We start from the raw sequence: 17,000 nt of genomic DNA on the forward strand, positions 1-17,000 counted from the left end.
TCAATGATCATACGAAACCTTCGTATCGTCGTTATTGGTGGGTATGCCCAGATCCGCAAGTGTAGAAACGGTCTGAGGGCTCAAAGTTTCTTCCTCTTCCACTGCCGCAATCCGCACGTCCTCTGCAGTCACCGCATCTCTGTCGTCAGCTCCATCGTCTTCTCTCATTCTTTCTTTGCCCTTCTTACTGCCTACGGCCAGTTTCTTCGGGCTCCTTCCACCAAGCTTGACACCTTTGCCTCCCAGAGGAAGTTGCCCGCCGGTTCCAGGTTTGTGTCTATTGCCTATGCCGATCTCACTCCCGCCTCTTGAACTATTGGCACCTGCCACTGATGCGAGATCCTTGACTTCCCTGAGTACCTCTCTGAATCCTTCTTCAAGTGTGTTCATACGCGCCAGCATGATGCGTCCAACCATGCCCTTCTCCTCTTCTTCCTGTTGTCTACGTTTCTGCTCATGCCTGCGTTCCATCTCACGATCGAAGTCACGCTCACGTCGAAGCTGTTCGGAAAAGGAAGCCGGCAGACCTGGCGACATAGGATCGGGGCCATAGCGATTGTCACCCAGATCCGAGGCAAGATCGAGGGCAATGGCGTTGAAAGACGGGGCGCGACCCATACGCTGTCGATGGTTTAACAGGTCGTTGTGCATATCGAAGCGTAAATTAGGCGATGTCTGTGGAACACTTCGTCCCGCCAAGTTCGGCCGAGATCTGGTTGCTGGAGCAGGCTTTGGTATCTTGCGAGACGCAGGCTGCATGGATGCTGGAAGCGGTATTGGCGTCGACGTTCCTGAATTTCTTGTGGTTTGTGGGCGTGAACGGCGAGGTTCTTGGTCAGAGGTAGTGGAGGAAGTTGGTCCTGATACTGTCCTCTTCGCATCGAATACTGGAGAGAAGAGGATGGTCTGACTCGAAGCGTGGCGCTCGTGCGCATTGCGTCTGGGATCTGCGTCCACTATGCGCGCCTTTGTAGCGTGAGAGATTGACCCGTAGCCTGGGATCTGGGGGATTGCGGCGCCCCCAAAATAATCGCTTCCTGGTTGGTGCTTTGTCATCGGATGATTCTCTTTGTCACTCTCCTCGTCCTCGTCCTCATCGTCCTCGTCATCGACATCTTCGGCGCCATGTCTCGTGTCTGGTGGACCGCCTGGGGTACTGACAGGCTCATATCCTGTGACCGTCATATTGTCACCTTCGCCATCATCGTTGGTCAGGAGTTCATCGTCGCCATCAGCATCAGTCTCTTGAGGTAGGTCATCCCTACTCAATTCAAATTCGGTTTCCTCCTCGATCCGCGTCGGTCGATGCATAATCGTAGATATATCCTCTGGTTCTGATGCAACGGATCGGGTAGCTGTCGAATGTTCACGCCTCAGAGATTTCGAGGTCTGAGCACGACGATAACCTGGCCTAGCGCGGTTCTCGAGCCTTTCTACCACCGATCTTGGTTGTTCGAGCGGTGGACTGGCTCCTCCTTCTATACTAACGCCCCGCATCCAGCTACCAACCACGTTGGTTGATCTTCTTCTATCATCTTCTGGAACCGGATTAGGGGTGCGCACTGATGCATCCTGGTATGGTCTGCGGAACACCTCGTCCAATGCTCGCTCCTTGTGGAACGACACGATTGAAGGCTCTCTGAGGCGGGTGCCTGGACTGAAAGGTCCATTTGCTCTGTTGAAGGCAAAGGCAGGGAGTCTACCCCTTGCGCGCGACTTTCGCTCCACCAGGTCAGTGGGCTCATAGGCGTTCCTAGCCAATAACATCCTCTCGTACACACAGATGGAGAACAGGATGGGGAAGTGGGTGACCTTGATGATAGTCCGGTTCCCCTTGACGAATGTTCGAAACGGCATCATCCAGCGGAATGGCGTGGCAACCCACCCAAACAAATTTGTTGGGGGAATATACGAGAACAGCGCATCCGATTTAACCATGGAAATAGTGTTGACGGCGAAGAGGAATTGATGCTCTTCATTTGCGTTTTGCACGATAGCCATGAATGAATTGGTCAGTACGGTAATCAGGATTGTCACGATGAGGAAGTGACAGATGAACAGAAATATGGTCAAGATAGAGCGGCCGAGCACGTTATACGTCGGCCACATCTCCCACGCAGCGGGTGTGAAACCCATGACCAATTGAAAACTACCTTCCATTAGTAAATGTTCAGTGAATCCGTGTAATGTCCACTTACAGTGCATATGCAACTTTCGATCCGTCAGTCTTGGAATCACTGAATGACAGGGTGAAAGCAACGAAGAACCCGCTGCAGCTAATGACAATCAATATCAAGATGGCAACCATGTCCTGTGCCATCATGCGGAAAGCAATGAGAAGCTGCGAGAAGTATCTATAGTGATCAAGCACGCTGAACAGACGCGGAAACAGCAAGATAGCAGACGACGCAAGCACATCATAAGCCATATTCGCCATCGTGTGTCTGCGATCTTCAGCTATCAGTACCCCGTAGAGGCGTAAGAAGTAGTAGATGAAGAAGAGCAGCAGAATGCCGAGATCGAAAGCATTCCAGACACTCATGATATAGAGCCCAAAGCCTTGTTCGCTAAAGCCCACGACCTCATCAAGCATGTAACCCGCACTCCAAAACCAAAAGACGACCTCAAGAGGGGTAATCTCCAAGGATCTATCAGCTAAGACAGCGAGGAAAAGTCCAAGCATGATGGCGAAGGAAAGGGTCGAGAAAATCTGTCTATATCGAGGGACGCGTAGCCGCGATAGCTTGAACAGGGAAGCATCCTTGGGATTGTACAAGGTCACTGACCGCCGGAATCCGCCCGATTTCGCAGCTTCTGGTGATTTGATGGGCCGAGTAACTGTGCTGGTCTCATTGCTGATCTGTTGACCGTTCTCGATAGCACCATAGCCACGTCTGCCACGGACATATGACTTGGCCGGTCTCCGATGAAGGCTATCTGCAGCGGAGTGGAAGACAATCGTTCCCGCCCAGATAGCCTCAAGTTGTTGCACCACCAGTGGATGCGCCAGAAATCTCTTGGCTTGGGAACGAATTGCGATCTCGACCGTGGAGATTCGAGCACCACGGCCGTGTTGTCGTGCCTTTGCGCCTGGTGCACCCAATGTTGTGATGCCTTCTAGAGGATCGAAGTCGTAGCTTAAAGCATCAATCAATTCACGGATGCTGAACTCTTTCAACAGGCGCATGGCGAGCAGTTCCGACACCATGGCCCGCGTCTTGCTCACACCTGCATTTCCTGGATTTGTCTGCGCTTCTTTCTGGAATTGAAGACAATTGGCAATCAAGGCGCATATTGTTGCGCGATTGAAGTGGTCGGCGAGAATGGTAGATTGGATCGGTTTGACCACAAATTGAGAAATCTGCGGCGAGCGAAGTTGGTCCCACGATAAGGTCGTTTCGACTTTCTGCACAATGAGGATGCGACAGGAATGCGTGATGTTGTAGAGAGGTAGTTGGTCTGTGATGGTTCGAAATCAGTTTGTTTCCGTGCAATTGCTTTACTAGTGCAGCGCGACATCGAAGACTGTGACTCTAAGGTATCGCGATAAGGAGTCAGAGAGCCAGTTGAATCTCAGATCCAATCGTGAGGTCCAACGTTGTTCTACACCAGGATACTTCTGTGTTTGGACAAACTATTGCTGTGGTGGGTCTTACCAAGGTGTTCAGAGGAGAATATGGGAAGTAAAGGTGTATCAATCTCTTCGTCTTCCCCTTCGTCTTCCTCATCGTCATAATCCATGTCGTCTTCGCGATCTTGCTCTTCCTCTTGCTGATACCCAACAGCACGCCTATCACCGTTCTCAAGCAGTGGTCTTCTCACCGCGACTGGCGAGGGCGACCTGTCCCCAGACCGCCTTCCCCTATTCTTCGGCCGCCATAAAGACGAAAACATCACAGCCATTTGAACCCTGGGTTGCGTATGCGACTGTCGAAGATACGATAAGTCAACCTACGATATCGACCTCACGATATATTAGACATTAGTATAAACAATATTGTTATTTATTTAGTCATATGCCGCAAACAACAAGGGCGTCCAGCGGTCATGGCGTATCGATCTAGGCGGGGGAGAATGAAACGGTGCTGGAAAACAAACGGGGCGGTCAAGATCAAGAATGTACTGTACCACTGTATATATTACAACATATCTAATGCTTGAGGGCAAAACCTAATGAAAAGCTGGTCAGAGCCGGTGCGCAACCCACAGATACCCATAATGCAGAGGCGAGGACTGTGGCGCGGTAGATGCGGTGCGAATATCCGAACCCGGGTCTTATCTTCGCTACTATCCTCTGCTGCATATAACATGTCACAAGTACCCCACGATAAGATACCTACTCAAAAACTGGCCATTCGCTGAAGGAGTGTTCTGTACCTAGTAAGGCAAGGCAAGTTCTCTAGATATCGTTGACCGGTTCGATTTGCCATGTCAGGTCGCACTCATCAGGCTCGTCTCCCCGCCCGCTGCCTGTATATATGAGGGACCAACAAACAGTCTGTTGGTTTCGCTCTGTCTACTTAAGCGCCGCCACCACTAGACGGTCTCGCATGATTTGATATATGACTCCGCCTTGTCCTCGGTATTGTGTCCTCACGTGCATTCTACGCGAGATGAGAGCGCCTGAGTGAGATTTGCCGCATTAGCTATTTGGTCGAAACTTCAGAGTGTTCCACCATGGCAAGTAACCCGCTCGCGGGCATTTATTAGCAACCCATTACCTTGGTCGCATTGGGCGCCTGTAAACCTCACGATGGCTCTTGTGATGCAATCGCCGACACAGCCGCTATCTTCTACGTTGACTGACTCCCCTGGCTCTCCCTCATCACTTCGAAGGTAATGATCACGTCTGTGATGCCCAGCTCCTCCCACGTGTATAACACAAGTTTGCAGATCATCCAACCTCGCTCCTCCGCCATCGCCTTATCCGCAGCATGTTGACCCTTCACCGACCGACTCAAATGGTACGGAGAGCACCGACATCGATGAAGATCTACAAGAGGAAGAAATTCAAGTGGAACCAGGCTCAGCTGTGGGCAGTGAATCGACTAGTCCTCCAACACAGGATAGTGTATCTATTGTCCCAAGTGTTAGCATTGATGCACACCAGGCTAACATATTCGTGCCAGCTCGCCAAAATAACAACGGATCTTCCCGCACGACTAAGGGCGAGCTCGGATGATGAACCGCGATCTGTTATTCATGCGCCTACCGGGAGGATTGGTTTCGGTTCATATGTGGGTGATAAGACGCCATAGAGTTCGACTGTGCGCATGCTCATATATCATATGTTCCAGTCAAGAAGCAATACAATCGAAAGCACCTACGGCACCACCGTCAGATCATCGCAGCGTAGCAGAGGTTCCCCAGTCACACCGGACGCCGCAGAAGGTCGTCACGAGAAGGTATATATGTCCATTGCATGCTCGTCTGATTTACATGGTATAGAATGCTGATATGACCTGGGTTAAAGCGCATGTCTATGGTATCTGTTGGCGAGAACGAAAGACCAGCCATTGAGCGAGACAGTACCTCATTAGCATCCTTCAATACCTCGTCATCAGAAGAGGTCCGAGGCTCTGAGTCACCAAGTTCTCAGACCGACACATACGCGGAAGGTTAGTAGCTCATCCCTGTATATCTACATCTTATGGGGAGCTGATGACTCGAAGACGAATCCACAAGCCCGCATCTACATGATATCATGCGAGATCATCAGTCAAGCATGATACAAAAGGCTTCGGCTCGCGAAGATGTCAGCGATACAGAAGAGACAGTAACAGCCGTACCTGCATTACAGACCGCGCTTGGTGAATGTTGGGTGCTGTGCAATACACTTGCCACGCTCAGTTCGAGCCACAGGGATCGTGTATTCACCTCGGCAAGTAGTGCGGCTCAAGAATATGCCTGGCAAAGCTGCTGGCGACTGTGCCAGAAACTCTACGAGAGTTACGACTCGCCCGTCGCTGAGACCTTGTCTATCCTAGAGCTATGTCGTGACTTTAGTCAGGCGCTCTTCGAAGTGCGGCACAGAGGGGATGAAGCTACGGACTCTGTACTAAGGGTGAGCTTCGAGATGAACAACCACCTCTACAACACGCATGACCGACATCTTCCCGAAGCATTCCGCGAGAGGACGCTAGATTTCTACGTTACCATCTGTCACCGCATGATGAAGCAACGAACCACTCTTACCGTGGAGACTGATGCCTTGTTACGGGCATGCTGGTCTCTTGCCGAGATGCTATTCAATCTCCGACAAGCGAGACGAGAGCAGAGATTCAGCGACGATGATCTACTGGGTTCTGCAGTCCAAGCATGCTGGGAACTCTGTGATCTGTTCCGCGAGGGCTGGACACAAGCTCGACCAGAGCGAGGGACCCCTCGGCCCAGTCAACCACAATTCCCGCACAACGTACGAGGAAGCGGCTCCTCGATCCATTCCACGATCCGTTCAACGTCGAGTCTGAGCAGTAGCTCCTATCACGATGCCCCGGCGCTGCCACCCGAGACTCCAATCACGATATTCGACGACACCACGACAGCGGCATCCTCGCCAGCCTCGATGAACAATCCAAATATCTTGGTATTGGGCACTATCAGTAATGGAACCCTTGCTAGCGGTTCTCATCACAACAGATGGTCAAGCAATGCCTCGATTTTGAGCGGCTACGCAGAGTCAGCCGGGTCATCGTCCACTGCAACAGCAAGCAAGCAAGGCTCGCATCTGTTTCGACTGCAATACCTCATCCTCAAAGCAGCCATGAACGCAGGCTTCAACCGCACCTCGGTGCAATCGTTCTCTGTCTTCGTCAAGTCCTTACCAGGTGACGGATTTGGCCCACTACTATGGCAGAAACGACTCCTCCAGCGATACAAGTCTCTAGTCGACGCGGACGCATCGCTTCGGGCTCTCAACAATCTACCAAGTCGGCGTCTGACAGGCACAGAGGTTGCGAAAGCGGTAGATTGGCTAGCGCGAGAAGACAAATGGGCGTGGTTGAGGGATCTTTATCGGCTAGTGTGCGATGTCAAGCCTGAGGAGGTGCTGTCGAACACCATAAAATCAATTTATTTGCAGGCGTAATGGGTGGGGCATGCGGGCATCTGATAACAATGTTGAAGCTATACATTTTGAGATTGATAGCCGCACAACGCGCCAGTGCAGAGACGAGACGAGGCCAGCTCTTCTCTAGCCCAATCAGGCTAGTGTGGAACAGCTTGACATGCTATACACTCGAATCTCGAACCACATGTCGCTTCCAAGATGACATTAAGCATCTCAGGAAACCGAATCACGGTTTATTGAAGTCTGGGCGTCACCTATCATTCAACCTCAGCTTTGACCGATGATATGCCTACTGAGCGTCCAAGTCCGTATAGTTCAGCTTTGCCTGTCCTCGAACAAGACTTCAGTTCTACTTCACTCATATTTCACTTGCTCCTCGTTGTGGACTCAATTCCGATTCATTCCAATTTGACTTTGACATAATATTCGTTACAAGCTCGACATTCAAGCAAGAGTAGGAAACACGCGTCTAAGCAAGACGCGCGCCCGAGAGCCCTGTGGGCGATGCTCTTCTTGCTCGATGTCATCATGATCAGTAGTCGGAGGAGCGTGAGGACCTAACATGGCTAACGCCCTCGTCCGCGCCCACTCTCTTCGTCCGTGATTCGAAACGGCTGTTGGAGGCGCCCGACCTGGCACGACAGCAGTGGCGATCAGCTCCATATCTGTAGATGCTTGTGGGTGGCTTTCCAACTCGGGCAACGTCGAGTCTGCCGTACTGCTGGGTTGCGCTCTCTGGTATCGTTGTCGGTATAGTTGTTGACGTCTGGCGTCCCTTTCCCTCTTGACCATCATATCTGTGATCTTCACTGGACAGTAGCCACGTGGTAATGTCGACTGCTTACACATGGGACATATCGATGCGTTCTCTCGTAGGAAAGTGTCGATACACTCTGGGTGGAAGATGTGCCTGCATGGTAGCTGCCTGACACGGGACTGTGATTCGAGAAAGTCTTCGAGGCAGATGGCGCATGTTGGTTGAAACAGCGCTTTTGTGCTTGTGGTAGCGACGCTCGTTTCGTTCACGTTGACAGTGTCCTTGTTGCCATGTGAAGTGTCGCTCGCCTGCTGCTTTAATGTAGCAGGTGCATGTGATTCCGGGGGCGGGTAGGCGTAGACGGGAAACGTATCGATGATCTTGGGAGGAACGGTGATCTTTTTGATACCAACAGTCCTGAGATCTACCTCGCCGCGTGAGATCCTTTCTCCCAGGTCTCGACGTCTTGCGCGCTGTACGATGTGCATCGCACCAGATGCTACTCCGGTAGCAGCGACGAGGACTGCGAGGACAATGAATGTCAACGCCCATATACTGGGCGTTCCAGATGAGAGCGAATTGGTAGTTATGCTCATCTGGAGCCTGACATAGTCACTCGGGGGGTAGTTGGCTGTCAATGCTGGACCATATGGTGCGCTACTCATGTTCCCCGAATATAGCGACATCTGATACAGGATCGCCATGGCGGGGCCTGATGGGATCGCATAAACCGGGAACGGATATCTTTGCTTCCACTGACCTCCGTCTCCAAGACCCCAGGCGATATTGTTGGCAGGAGGAGGAGCAGAAGAGGACAACTCTGGTAAAAAGAAGACGAAAGCAGATAGCGCAGATTGAAAGGACGATGCTTGCAAGTAGCGAAGAGTACAGTCAGGACTGAGCCAAGGCGCAATAGCAATCAAGTGCGAGTCTTGAGGTAGATCCGGCAATCGGGTGACATTGCTTGGGAAATAGCGAGCTGAGCTGTTTGTGCAGAGACCATCTCCGGCGAGGTCTGGCACGTAGAGGAGACCCGTCCTGTCATCTCCAGCAGAAGCGGAATGGGTAGACAGAGTGCGTATGTCGCCGGACAACTCAGCGGCGAAGGAGAATGAACCATCTACTTGATGCTGGCTGAAATTCAGTGTAAATCAGCAAGACTGTTGCATCATATGCAGCGATGAGTAATGGAATCTGCTGACTGTTGGATACTATTTGGATCGGGATCTGGGTTGGGCAAGACCAGAGTGACAATCTTCAGCGCCTTTGCGGACATGGTGAACGCGTTGGTCGCAACGAGGATGCGCACAAGTCAGAGAGAACTCAGGATCGGCACATGGGAGGCGATGAATCGACGTGCAGAATAAGGTAAAGCGCAGTATACTCGGGTGAATTCGAATACGCAATAGGCTGAATAACAAGACGAGGGTGTTCAAATACTCAGATATGACGATTAGTTACATGGATATGAAAGTCACGGTGTATGCAAGTGCAGAAAAACCAAAGGCTACCGGCCTTGGAGCAGTCCTACGCATCGGTGTAGATAACAATAGATAAGGTATACGGATATGCTCATGAGAAGACCTACTGTACTGTACGGTTTCAGTAAATGACAGCTAGATTCCGGGGACTCTGGCACTGGACTGTAAACACTAAACAAACGGATCCTCCTCGCACGCCCTCACCCCACAGAGTCACATGCATTTATCGGAGCAGCCAAGGCCTGTGAGGCCTCGGGACTAATCTACTGTATCCGTTTGACTACCTTGAAATACTGACAGCTCATGTAACGTATGTACATCTAATGGAGAGCAGACAGAACAGTACTCATGCATCATTGGTTTACAGTACCTAGACCGACTGCCTGTTTGTGAAATCCAAACATTGATGGCAGCGCTGGAGATCGGCAGCAAACGCGACGGCGCAAGCACAGACCAAGTTCCACGATACAAAGTACAAGTACACTGAGCACCAGCCAAGCCAGTGCCTTCCCTTTGAGTGCTTGTGGCATTATTATCTCCGTTTGATCTCCATCTTTCTCTCCGTCTCCATCTCTATTCACACTCACATTCACATCTACATCACTACAAACCTTACATACAACGAAGGTATCGATGAAGCAATAGGTCCATATACTTCCATCTGTATCACGCCTTCTGTCCGCATCACCCCAAAAACCCCGTGACTCAACCTCCACCGCGGCCGTACAAGAGACACCCAACGACAACTGCCTCTCGTCACTGAGCGCATCAAGAGCACAGCACAGTAGACACCGAAGATGCAAAACGTCTCATCGCCCTTGCCGCCCACATTCTAGAAAACAAAAAATGCCGTCTTCGCAGGCTTCGAAAGGAAAAATAGCCAAGTCACGCAGTCGTGACAGCCGTTCCTTGTCTCGCGCCACGGCCTCGCCAGCGCCCATCTCCGCCTCTACATCCACCTCCACCTCTGCTTCGGCCTCCGCTGCTGCCTCCGCGGCCGCTACTGCTTCTGCAGCTGCGCCATCCACTGTGACTGGTGATTCGGCATACCTACATACCCCCCTGCAGTCGCTGCTTGTGCCGCCCAACGTATCAATAGAATCGCTCATCGAGCAAAGACACAACTCCAGCTCTTCAAATCCGCCGTCAGCTGCCAGCTTACATGCGCTGCACGAAGACATCACCAACAAGGTACTGAGCCATGTGCGCGAACGCGCTGAGCTCTGCGACAAAGGAATGCGTGAACTTTCCAAGAAGCGAAAAGAGAGGGAGAGGGCCGAGGAGGATCGCGCGCGACAAGAAGCGAGGGACCGTGACGATGAGCGCAAGAGGAGCGACATAAAGAAAGAAAAAGTGTCGAAAAAGAAAGACGCGCAAAGTCAAGATCAAGGCGCCAGTGACTCCAGGCCTCTGGCTGTAGGCGCACACGGTGTTGCTCGACAGGACGGTGGAGCTTCGAGTAAAGCGCTGCGGCGGTCGTCCTCTTCTTCCTCTTCACCACCACCACCTCCCGCCGTGGACTCGTCTGCTCCTGAGGCCGCGGCAGCCCCAGCTTCCACTTCGGTGGCAGCTGCGCCTTCACCTACTGCTTCAGATGCTAGCCACCAACCCCCGCCTGCTCCCGCCGTCGCGCATTACGAAAGCTTTGGCGACGACCCAACCCAGTTCGCCGACCCCACCGTATACGATATTCGCCCTCTGACGCCCGATATGAGCGAGGAACAGAAAAAGCAGATATTATGCGTCGCCCGTTACCCCCATAGTGATCTCCACGATCTGACTCCTGGCACACCACCCGACATGGACTTCAGCAATGCGAAGCCGTCCAGTCAAATTAACTTCTCCACTTTCCAGGCCTATGTCGAGCCATATATTCGTCCCCTGACGGAAGAGGACGTTGCCTTCCTGAAAGAGCGCGGCGATCGAGTTACACCTTACATCATTCCGCCCCGTGGACCAGCACCTTACAAAGAGATATGGGCCAAGGAAGATGGCGTCAGCTACCATAACTTCAATCCTCACCTATCAGCGAACGATGCACGTGGTTCCATAGAGAACATGACCGATGATGTCGCCGAGACAGACGAGATATCAAACGGGCCCATCATGTCACGCCTCTTACAACTCCTGCGCCATGATCAGAATCCGAATACCAACGATCCGTCCAATCAGCAATCTGGAGATGTGTCTATGGTGAATGGCGAGAGCACGGGCGCCGTACAGGACGCAGAGGGCACCAGCCAGTTCACCACTGGCAATGAAGATGAAACCCTGGCAGCGTTCAAGCCTTCGACCTATTTCCCGGACTCTTCAGCCTTCTCCGGTCAGAAGTTTCCGTTCGCCTCCTTTCGTGACGTCCCCACATTTGAGCAACGTACCTTGCAAGAATTGCGCTATAGCGGCTTCCTGACCCCGGAGGCTGACCCCGAGTATGACTCGTTCTACGACGATGAGGTTGCTGCACGGTTGCGCCACTTACAGAGCGAATTGCAATACATATCTCGTCAGAATGGAGCTCGGAAGGCTCGGGTCTTGGAGCTGACGGAGGAACGCATGGCCATGCAAGAATACTCCACCATCGCCGATGACCTGGATTCGCAGATCAACACTGCATACCTGAAGCGGAATCGCACCATGAGTAAGCCCAAAAAGGGCGTCGGCAAGGCAAGACCTGGTCAAGCTGGGACAGGCGGTGTCGCCGTCACTAGAAATGCCGTCAGTGAAGGTGTGCGAATGTTGATGGACAGACGGAAAGAATGGAGAGACCTCATTGGTCCAGTGGTAGATTTCGGAACCACAACGATACCCAAAGAGACAGTATTCGACAAGGCTTCTATGGATCGCCTTGATAAAGTGGAGGCGGAGACCGGTGAAGTCGAGGGTGAATGACACGAATCATGAAATGGCCATTAGTAAAGTCTGTAGCACCTCGTGGAGAGAATATCACACGTCTTCCTCCCTCCATCTGAAGGATGCAGCTCCCTTTTATGACTGCCGAATATGCGAATTGGGGTTCAACCTGCCATGACGTACTATCGTACAATGCGCATCGACGAGATAGTGGACATGTAATCCAACCGCGAATGCTAGTTGGTCAGAAAGCATCTCAAATTCGGACCTTCCTTCGAACTACTCGAAGGTCGAGTAAGAAGGAAACGCAACGCCGAACGACCAGCAAACGACACCCAAACCAGGAACGAAGTCCTAAAGAATGAAACACGAGACCAGTCTAGTTCCAAGCTGAGATTCCAGTGAGCAACAAATAGAACTACGGCCAGTCCGTGCCATAACACACATCAAGTATGGAAATGCCATCAGCAGTAAGGTACTCGACATGAACATATGTGGTACACATCCAACTACTTTCTCTGTAAAAAAAAATGACACAAAGTCAATAAGGTGCCCTTCTAAAAACTCAATTTACAATTAGGTTGATACCACGTGCCCCATACTACCGGCAGCACGTTCAAGTCACTACATGACTGATGATTCCTGCTGTCAAACCGACCATTTTCGTCACTGATGGCTCAGTGGACAGTAGGTCAGGTAAGAATGAATTGTAGCTGCTGTCTTGATGGACTGTGAGTCGAGTCAGATTGGACTGGGAGTGAATGACGGGAGACTCGGAATGTGATTGTGATGGAATCTACGTGTATGGTAAGGTAAGGTATGTCAAGCTCCATTCAGCAGTATGTCAAGTCCCAGGGAATATCATGTCAGGTTCCAATCAATAGCACGTCAAATGTCGACGGAGAGTAGATCAACTCATAGTAAATAGCATATCAGGTTCCACTGAATAGCATGTCAAGCTGCAGTGAATGAATTGCTTAAATGGACATAATTCGGACATAGCTCCATTGCACGAATACGCGGAGTGACGGCTACCTCCGTTGCGCCGGAGTAAAGCCAATCTCTGTAGTGGCTCGCTCCATAGCTCCGTCTTGCCATTACATATGCTGAGTGACGATTGGCTCCGCAACCCCGCCAGCTTCCAATTACATCGCTTCCAAGGTGTGACAGCAAGTAGTCTATCGCCAGACGCGGGAGGCGAACACGAACAATCCGATTAGTGGCAGCGAACGGCACTTGCCAGCATACCATACCTCTGTACAGTGGAGCTAGCTTGAGACAAAACCTCGGTTGCCCTGTTATGTCAAACCTTCCGTCATAATCGTACACGTTCAACCCATGTGCGATCAGCGACGGGGCTTATTTGAGCACGCAGGCTTGCGTGGGTAAATCGGTAGCGTGCAATCGGTGAACGAATTGGACTGCCTGGTTTGGGGCTCCAATGAGGCTCAAAATATACTTCTTGTGGACCGAAACGCCAAACTTCATCATGATGCATATCCCTCATTCTCATCGTAGTTTTGTACGATCAGCTTGTCTGTTCCGATGAGCTCAATTCCAACGTCATAATAGTGTAATCCCATCAACCTGTGTGAACCCTTGCCTTACCTAAGGCGATGTAGCCACAACAATGTGGATATTCCACGCATATATACGCGGGCGAGGACGCTCCTCTTTACTCTGGAAACCCAATTCTTGCTTCTTCTTGTCTCACAGTATACATAATTTCAGATGGCACCTGGAGTAACAGACGTGATCAAGGAAAAGATTGTCGGCATGACTGAAAACCAGAAGGTTGCTGATCTCCAGCGCAACACTGTTGAGTAAGTCGACCCATCACTAAGTGAACTCTTCACTTTTGCCATTGAGGCATAGCTGACAAGAAACCTCTAGCTATCATGATCCAAGCAACAGAATCACTACCGACTATGGTGTGAAGCAGACCAACACAGACGACTGGCTGAGAATTGCCACCGAGGATAAGACTGGCCCCAGTCTGCTCGAGGATCACGCCGGCCGTGAGAAGATTCACCGTTTCGACCATGAACGCATTCCAGAGCGTGTTGTCCACGCTCGCGGTGCCGCGGCCCACGGTACATTCAAGCTGTTCGAAAGTGCAGCAGATGTCACCTCTGCTGGTGTCCTTACCGACACCTCCCGGACCACGCCTGTTTTCCTTCGATTCTCTACTGTGCTAGGAAGCCGTGGCAGTGCGGACACGGTCAGAGATGTCCGTGGTTTCGCGGTCAAATTCTATACCGAAGAGGGTAATTGGGACATCGTCGGCAACAATATGCCAGTTTTCTTCATTCAGGATGCCATCAAGTTCCCAGATGTCATCCACGCTGGCAAACCCGAGCCTCATAACGAGGTTCCTCAAGCCCAAACCGCACATTCGAACTTCTGGGATTTTCAGTTTTTGCAGTGAGTGTTTCTGAGTCGTTATCATGTCGTTGGCCAATTTGTCCGATTGTTCTTCGATTTTACCGGATTTCTTTTTCTCTTTTCCATTCATTAAAAAGAAACACCACCAATCGCAAGTACAATTACTGACCGTTACTCGCAGTACCGAAGCTACGCACATGTTTGCTTGGACCCAGTCAGATCGTGCTATCCCTCGTTCTTACCGGATGATGCAAGGATTTGGTGTCAACACTTATACCCTCATCAACGATAAGGGCGAGCGCCACTTTGTCAAATTTCATTTCACCCCTCATCTTGGTGTCCACAGTCTTGTCTGGGACGAAGCTCTGAAGATCGCAGGGCAAGACCCTGATTTCCACCGCAAGGACCTGTGGGATGCCATTGAGAGCGGATCCTATCCCAAATGGGACTTCGGCATCCAGGTCATACCCGAATCAAAGGAGAATGACTTCGAGTTCGATATCCTCGACGCCACCAAACTTTGGCCTGAAGAGGAGGTGCCAATCAGGTACATTGGCGAGCTTGAACTAAACCGCAACCCAGACGAATACTTTGCCGAGACCGAGCAGGTCGCCTATTGCACTGGACACATTGTACCAGGTATCGGATTCTCTGATGATCCGCTTCTCCAAGGACGCAACTTTTCTTATTCTGACACGCAACTCACACGTCTGGGTGGACCAAATTGGGAATCACTTCCGATCAACAGGCCAAGATGCCCAGTCATGAATCAAAACCGTGATGGCGCGTCAAGACATACTATCACCAAGGGAAGAGCAAACTATTGGCCCAATCGGTTCGAGTCCACTCCACCAGCTAAGCCCCAGGAAGGGGGTTACGTTGACTACCCGCAGAAGGTGGTAGGTATCAAGACCCGCTTGCGCAGCAAGAAGTTCGGCGAGCACTACAAGCAAGCGCAGTTGTTCTATAACTCTATGAGTGAGCCAGAGAAGATGCACATGATGAATTCATTCTCATTTGAGTTGGATCACTGTGATGATCCGGTCGTCTACAACCGCATGTGTGAGCGCTTGACTTATATTGATCTCAAGCTCGCCCAAGATGTTGCGGAGATGGTCGGCGCGCCGATTCCCCAGGAGGCGGCCATTCCTAACGAGGGCAAGACTGCAAAGGGTCTCAGTCAAACTGAGTACCCTCCTAAGAATGGTCCCACCATCGAGACACGCCGTGTTGCCATCATCATTGCTGATGGCTACGATGCCGTGGCTTACAACGGCATCAAGGCTGCTCTGACTGCTGCAAAGGCACTCCCCTTCACCATTGCTCCTCGCCGTACTCCTATCTATGCTGCTGGCGAGAAGAAGGAGGCCGGTAAGGGTGTGACTCCTGACCATCACCTTGAGGGCATGCGAAGCACCATGTTCGACTCGGTTTACGTACCGGGAGGTGCTGACAGCATTGCTACGCTACGCAAGAATGGACGTGCCCTTCACTGGGTCCGCGAGGCTTTCGGCCACTTGAAGGCCATTGGTGCCACCGGTGAAGCAGTGCAGTTTGTCAAGGATGCATGCCAATTGCCAGGTATAACTTTCAGTGAAGGAGGTGATGTCGTTGACTCATACGGCGTTGTCACTGCAGCGACCGTGCAGCCCCAGAGCTTTAAGGAGACTGTGCAAATGGTCAAGGGCGCAAAGGACTTTGTGGATGCATACTTCTACGCCATTTCGTTGCACAGGAACTTCGATCGTGAGCTCGAGGGCTTGTCTACTATGGTTGCATACTAGGCAAAGTTGCTACAACTCACCCTATACCCATTTAACTATGATTAGATTTCAGATAGTCCTTTTTCAATAATTCCATTTTACTTCATTTTGACTTGCTATTCATGGATCCTTCATCCACATCTCAGCATGACTTGACCCACTGTTCATTCATGTTCATCCAACCTGACTAGCCATTCATTGTACCTTCATCTACATATCGATACAAATTAATTTACTATTCATCTCTGATTTTCACTCTAATCTGACCTGCCTTGCATTTGACCCTTGATCAGAACTTACTGATCATTCTTCATCTTGATCGCAATCTGACCTGCCATTTATTGAGAAATTAGTCTATACTTCATTGGGATCTGACATACTCTTCAGTCATAGCATCATCTCATCCTGACCTTCTATGCATTAAATCTTCATCCACACTTCAATGTGACTTGACTTAAAACACTTGTAGCCATCGATTTGAACTGCCATACTGTTAATCGAATCTTTATTCATAATCCAAAGTAATTTGACTTATAACACTTATGGTCTTGGGTAAAGCTGACCGGCTATTCACTAGACCTTCAATTACGATTTCTCATAACTCGACTTACTGCTCATCTCAACATGACTTTCTATCTATTGAAACTTCATTCATAGCTTACTTGATAATTCATGATCTTCATATTACACTGACT

General features: G+C 50.8%; 5 protein-coding genes across 6 annotated transcripts; 3 read left to right on the forward strand and 2 right to left on the reverse strand.

Moving 5' to 3' along the window:
• Positions 1–3,894, reverse strand: AAFC00_003506 (uncharacterized protein; the record flags this gene model as incomplete). The annotated part of the gene is made up of 3 exons (XM_069348091.1): positions 1–2,149; positions 2,199–3,459; positions 3,657–3,894. The coding sequence occupies 3 exons, from the start codon at positions 3,892–3,894 to the stop codon at positions 1–3; spliced, it is 3,648 nt and encodes a 1,215-aa protein (XP_069200795.1).
• Positions 3,895–4,753: 859 nt separating this feature from the next.
• AAFC00_003507 (uncharacterized protein) lies at positions 4,754–7,087 on the forward strand (the record flags this gene model as incomplete). Its single annotated transcript, XM_069342983.1, has 6 exons — positions 4,754–4,836; positions 4,894–5,071; positions 5,130–5,237; positions 5,298–5,405; positions 5,474–5,618; positions 5,673–7,087. The coding sequence occupies 6 exons, from the start codon at positions 4,754–4,756 to the stop codon at positions 7,085–7,087; spliced, it is 2,037 nt and encodes a 678-aa protein (XP_069200796.1).
• A 426-nt stretch (positions 7,088–7,513) lies between these two features.
• Positions 7,514–9,102, reverse strand: AAFC00_003508 (uncharacterized protein; the record flags this gene model as incomplete). Its single annotated transcript, XM_069342984.1, has 2 exons — positions 7,514–8,960; positions 9,029–9,102. 2 exons carry the CDS (start codon positions 9,100–9,102, stop codon positions 7,514–7,516), a joined length of 1,521 nt encoding a protein of 506 aa, XP_069200797.1.
• A 1,051-nt stretch (positions 9,103–10,153) lies between these two features.
• Positions 10,154–12,196, forward strand: AAFC00_003509 (uncharacterized protein; the record flags this gene model as incomplete). Of its 2 annotated transcripts, none has more annotated exons than XM_069342985.1 (1): positions 10,154–12,196. In XM_069342985.1, one exon carries the CDS (start codon positions 10,154–10,156, stop codon positions 12,194–12,196), a length of 2,043 nt encoding a protein of 680 aa, XP_069200798.1. The 2 variants fall into 2 exon arrangements, with proteins under 2 accessions (XP_069200798.1, XP_069200799.1); XM_069342986.1 differs by having other exon boundaries at positions 11,018–12,196.
• A 1,692-nt stretch (positions 12,197–13,888) lies between these two features.
• Positions 13,889–16,326, forward strand: AAFC00_003510 (uncharacterized protein; the record flags this gene model as incomplete). The annotated part of the gene is made up of 3 exons (XM_069342987.1): positions 13,889–13,980; positions 14,051–14,581; positions 14,724–16,326. 3 exons carry the CDS (start codon positions 13,889–13,891, stop codon positions 16,324–16,326), a joined length of 2,226 nt encoding a protein of 741 aa, XP_069200800.1.
• Positions 16,327–17,000: the final 674 nt, after the last annotated feature.

This window comes from Neodothiora populina, assembly GCF_041146345.1.
Source record: "Neodothiora populina strain CPC 39397 chromosome Unknown canker_contig_16, whole genome shotgun sequence".
Taxonomy (NCBI): domain Eukaryota; kingdom Fungi; phylum Ascomycota; class Dothideomycetes; order Dothideales; family Dothioraceae; genus Neodothiora; species Neodothiora populina.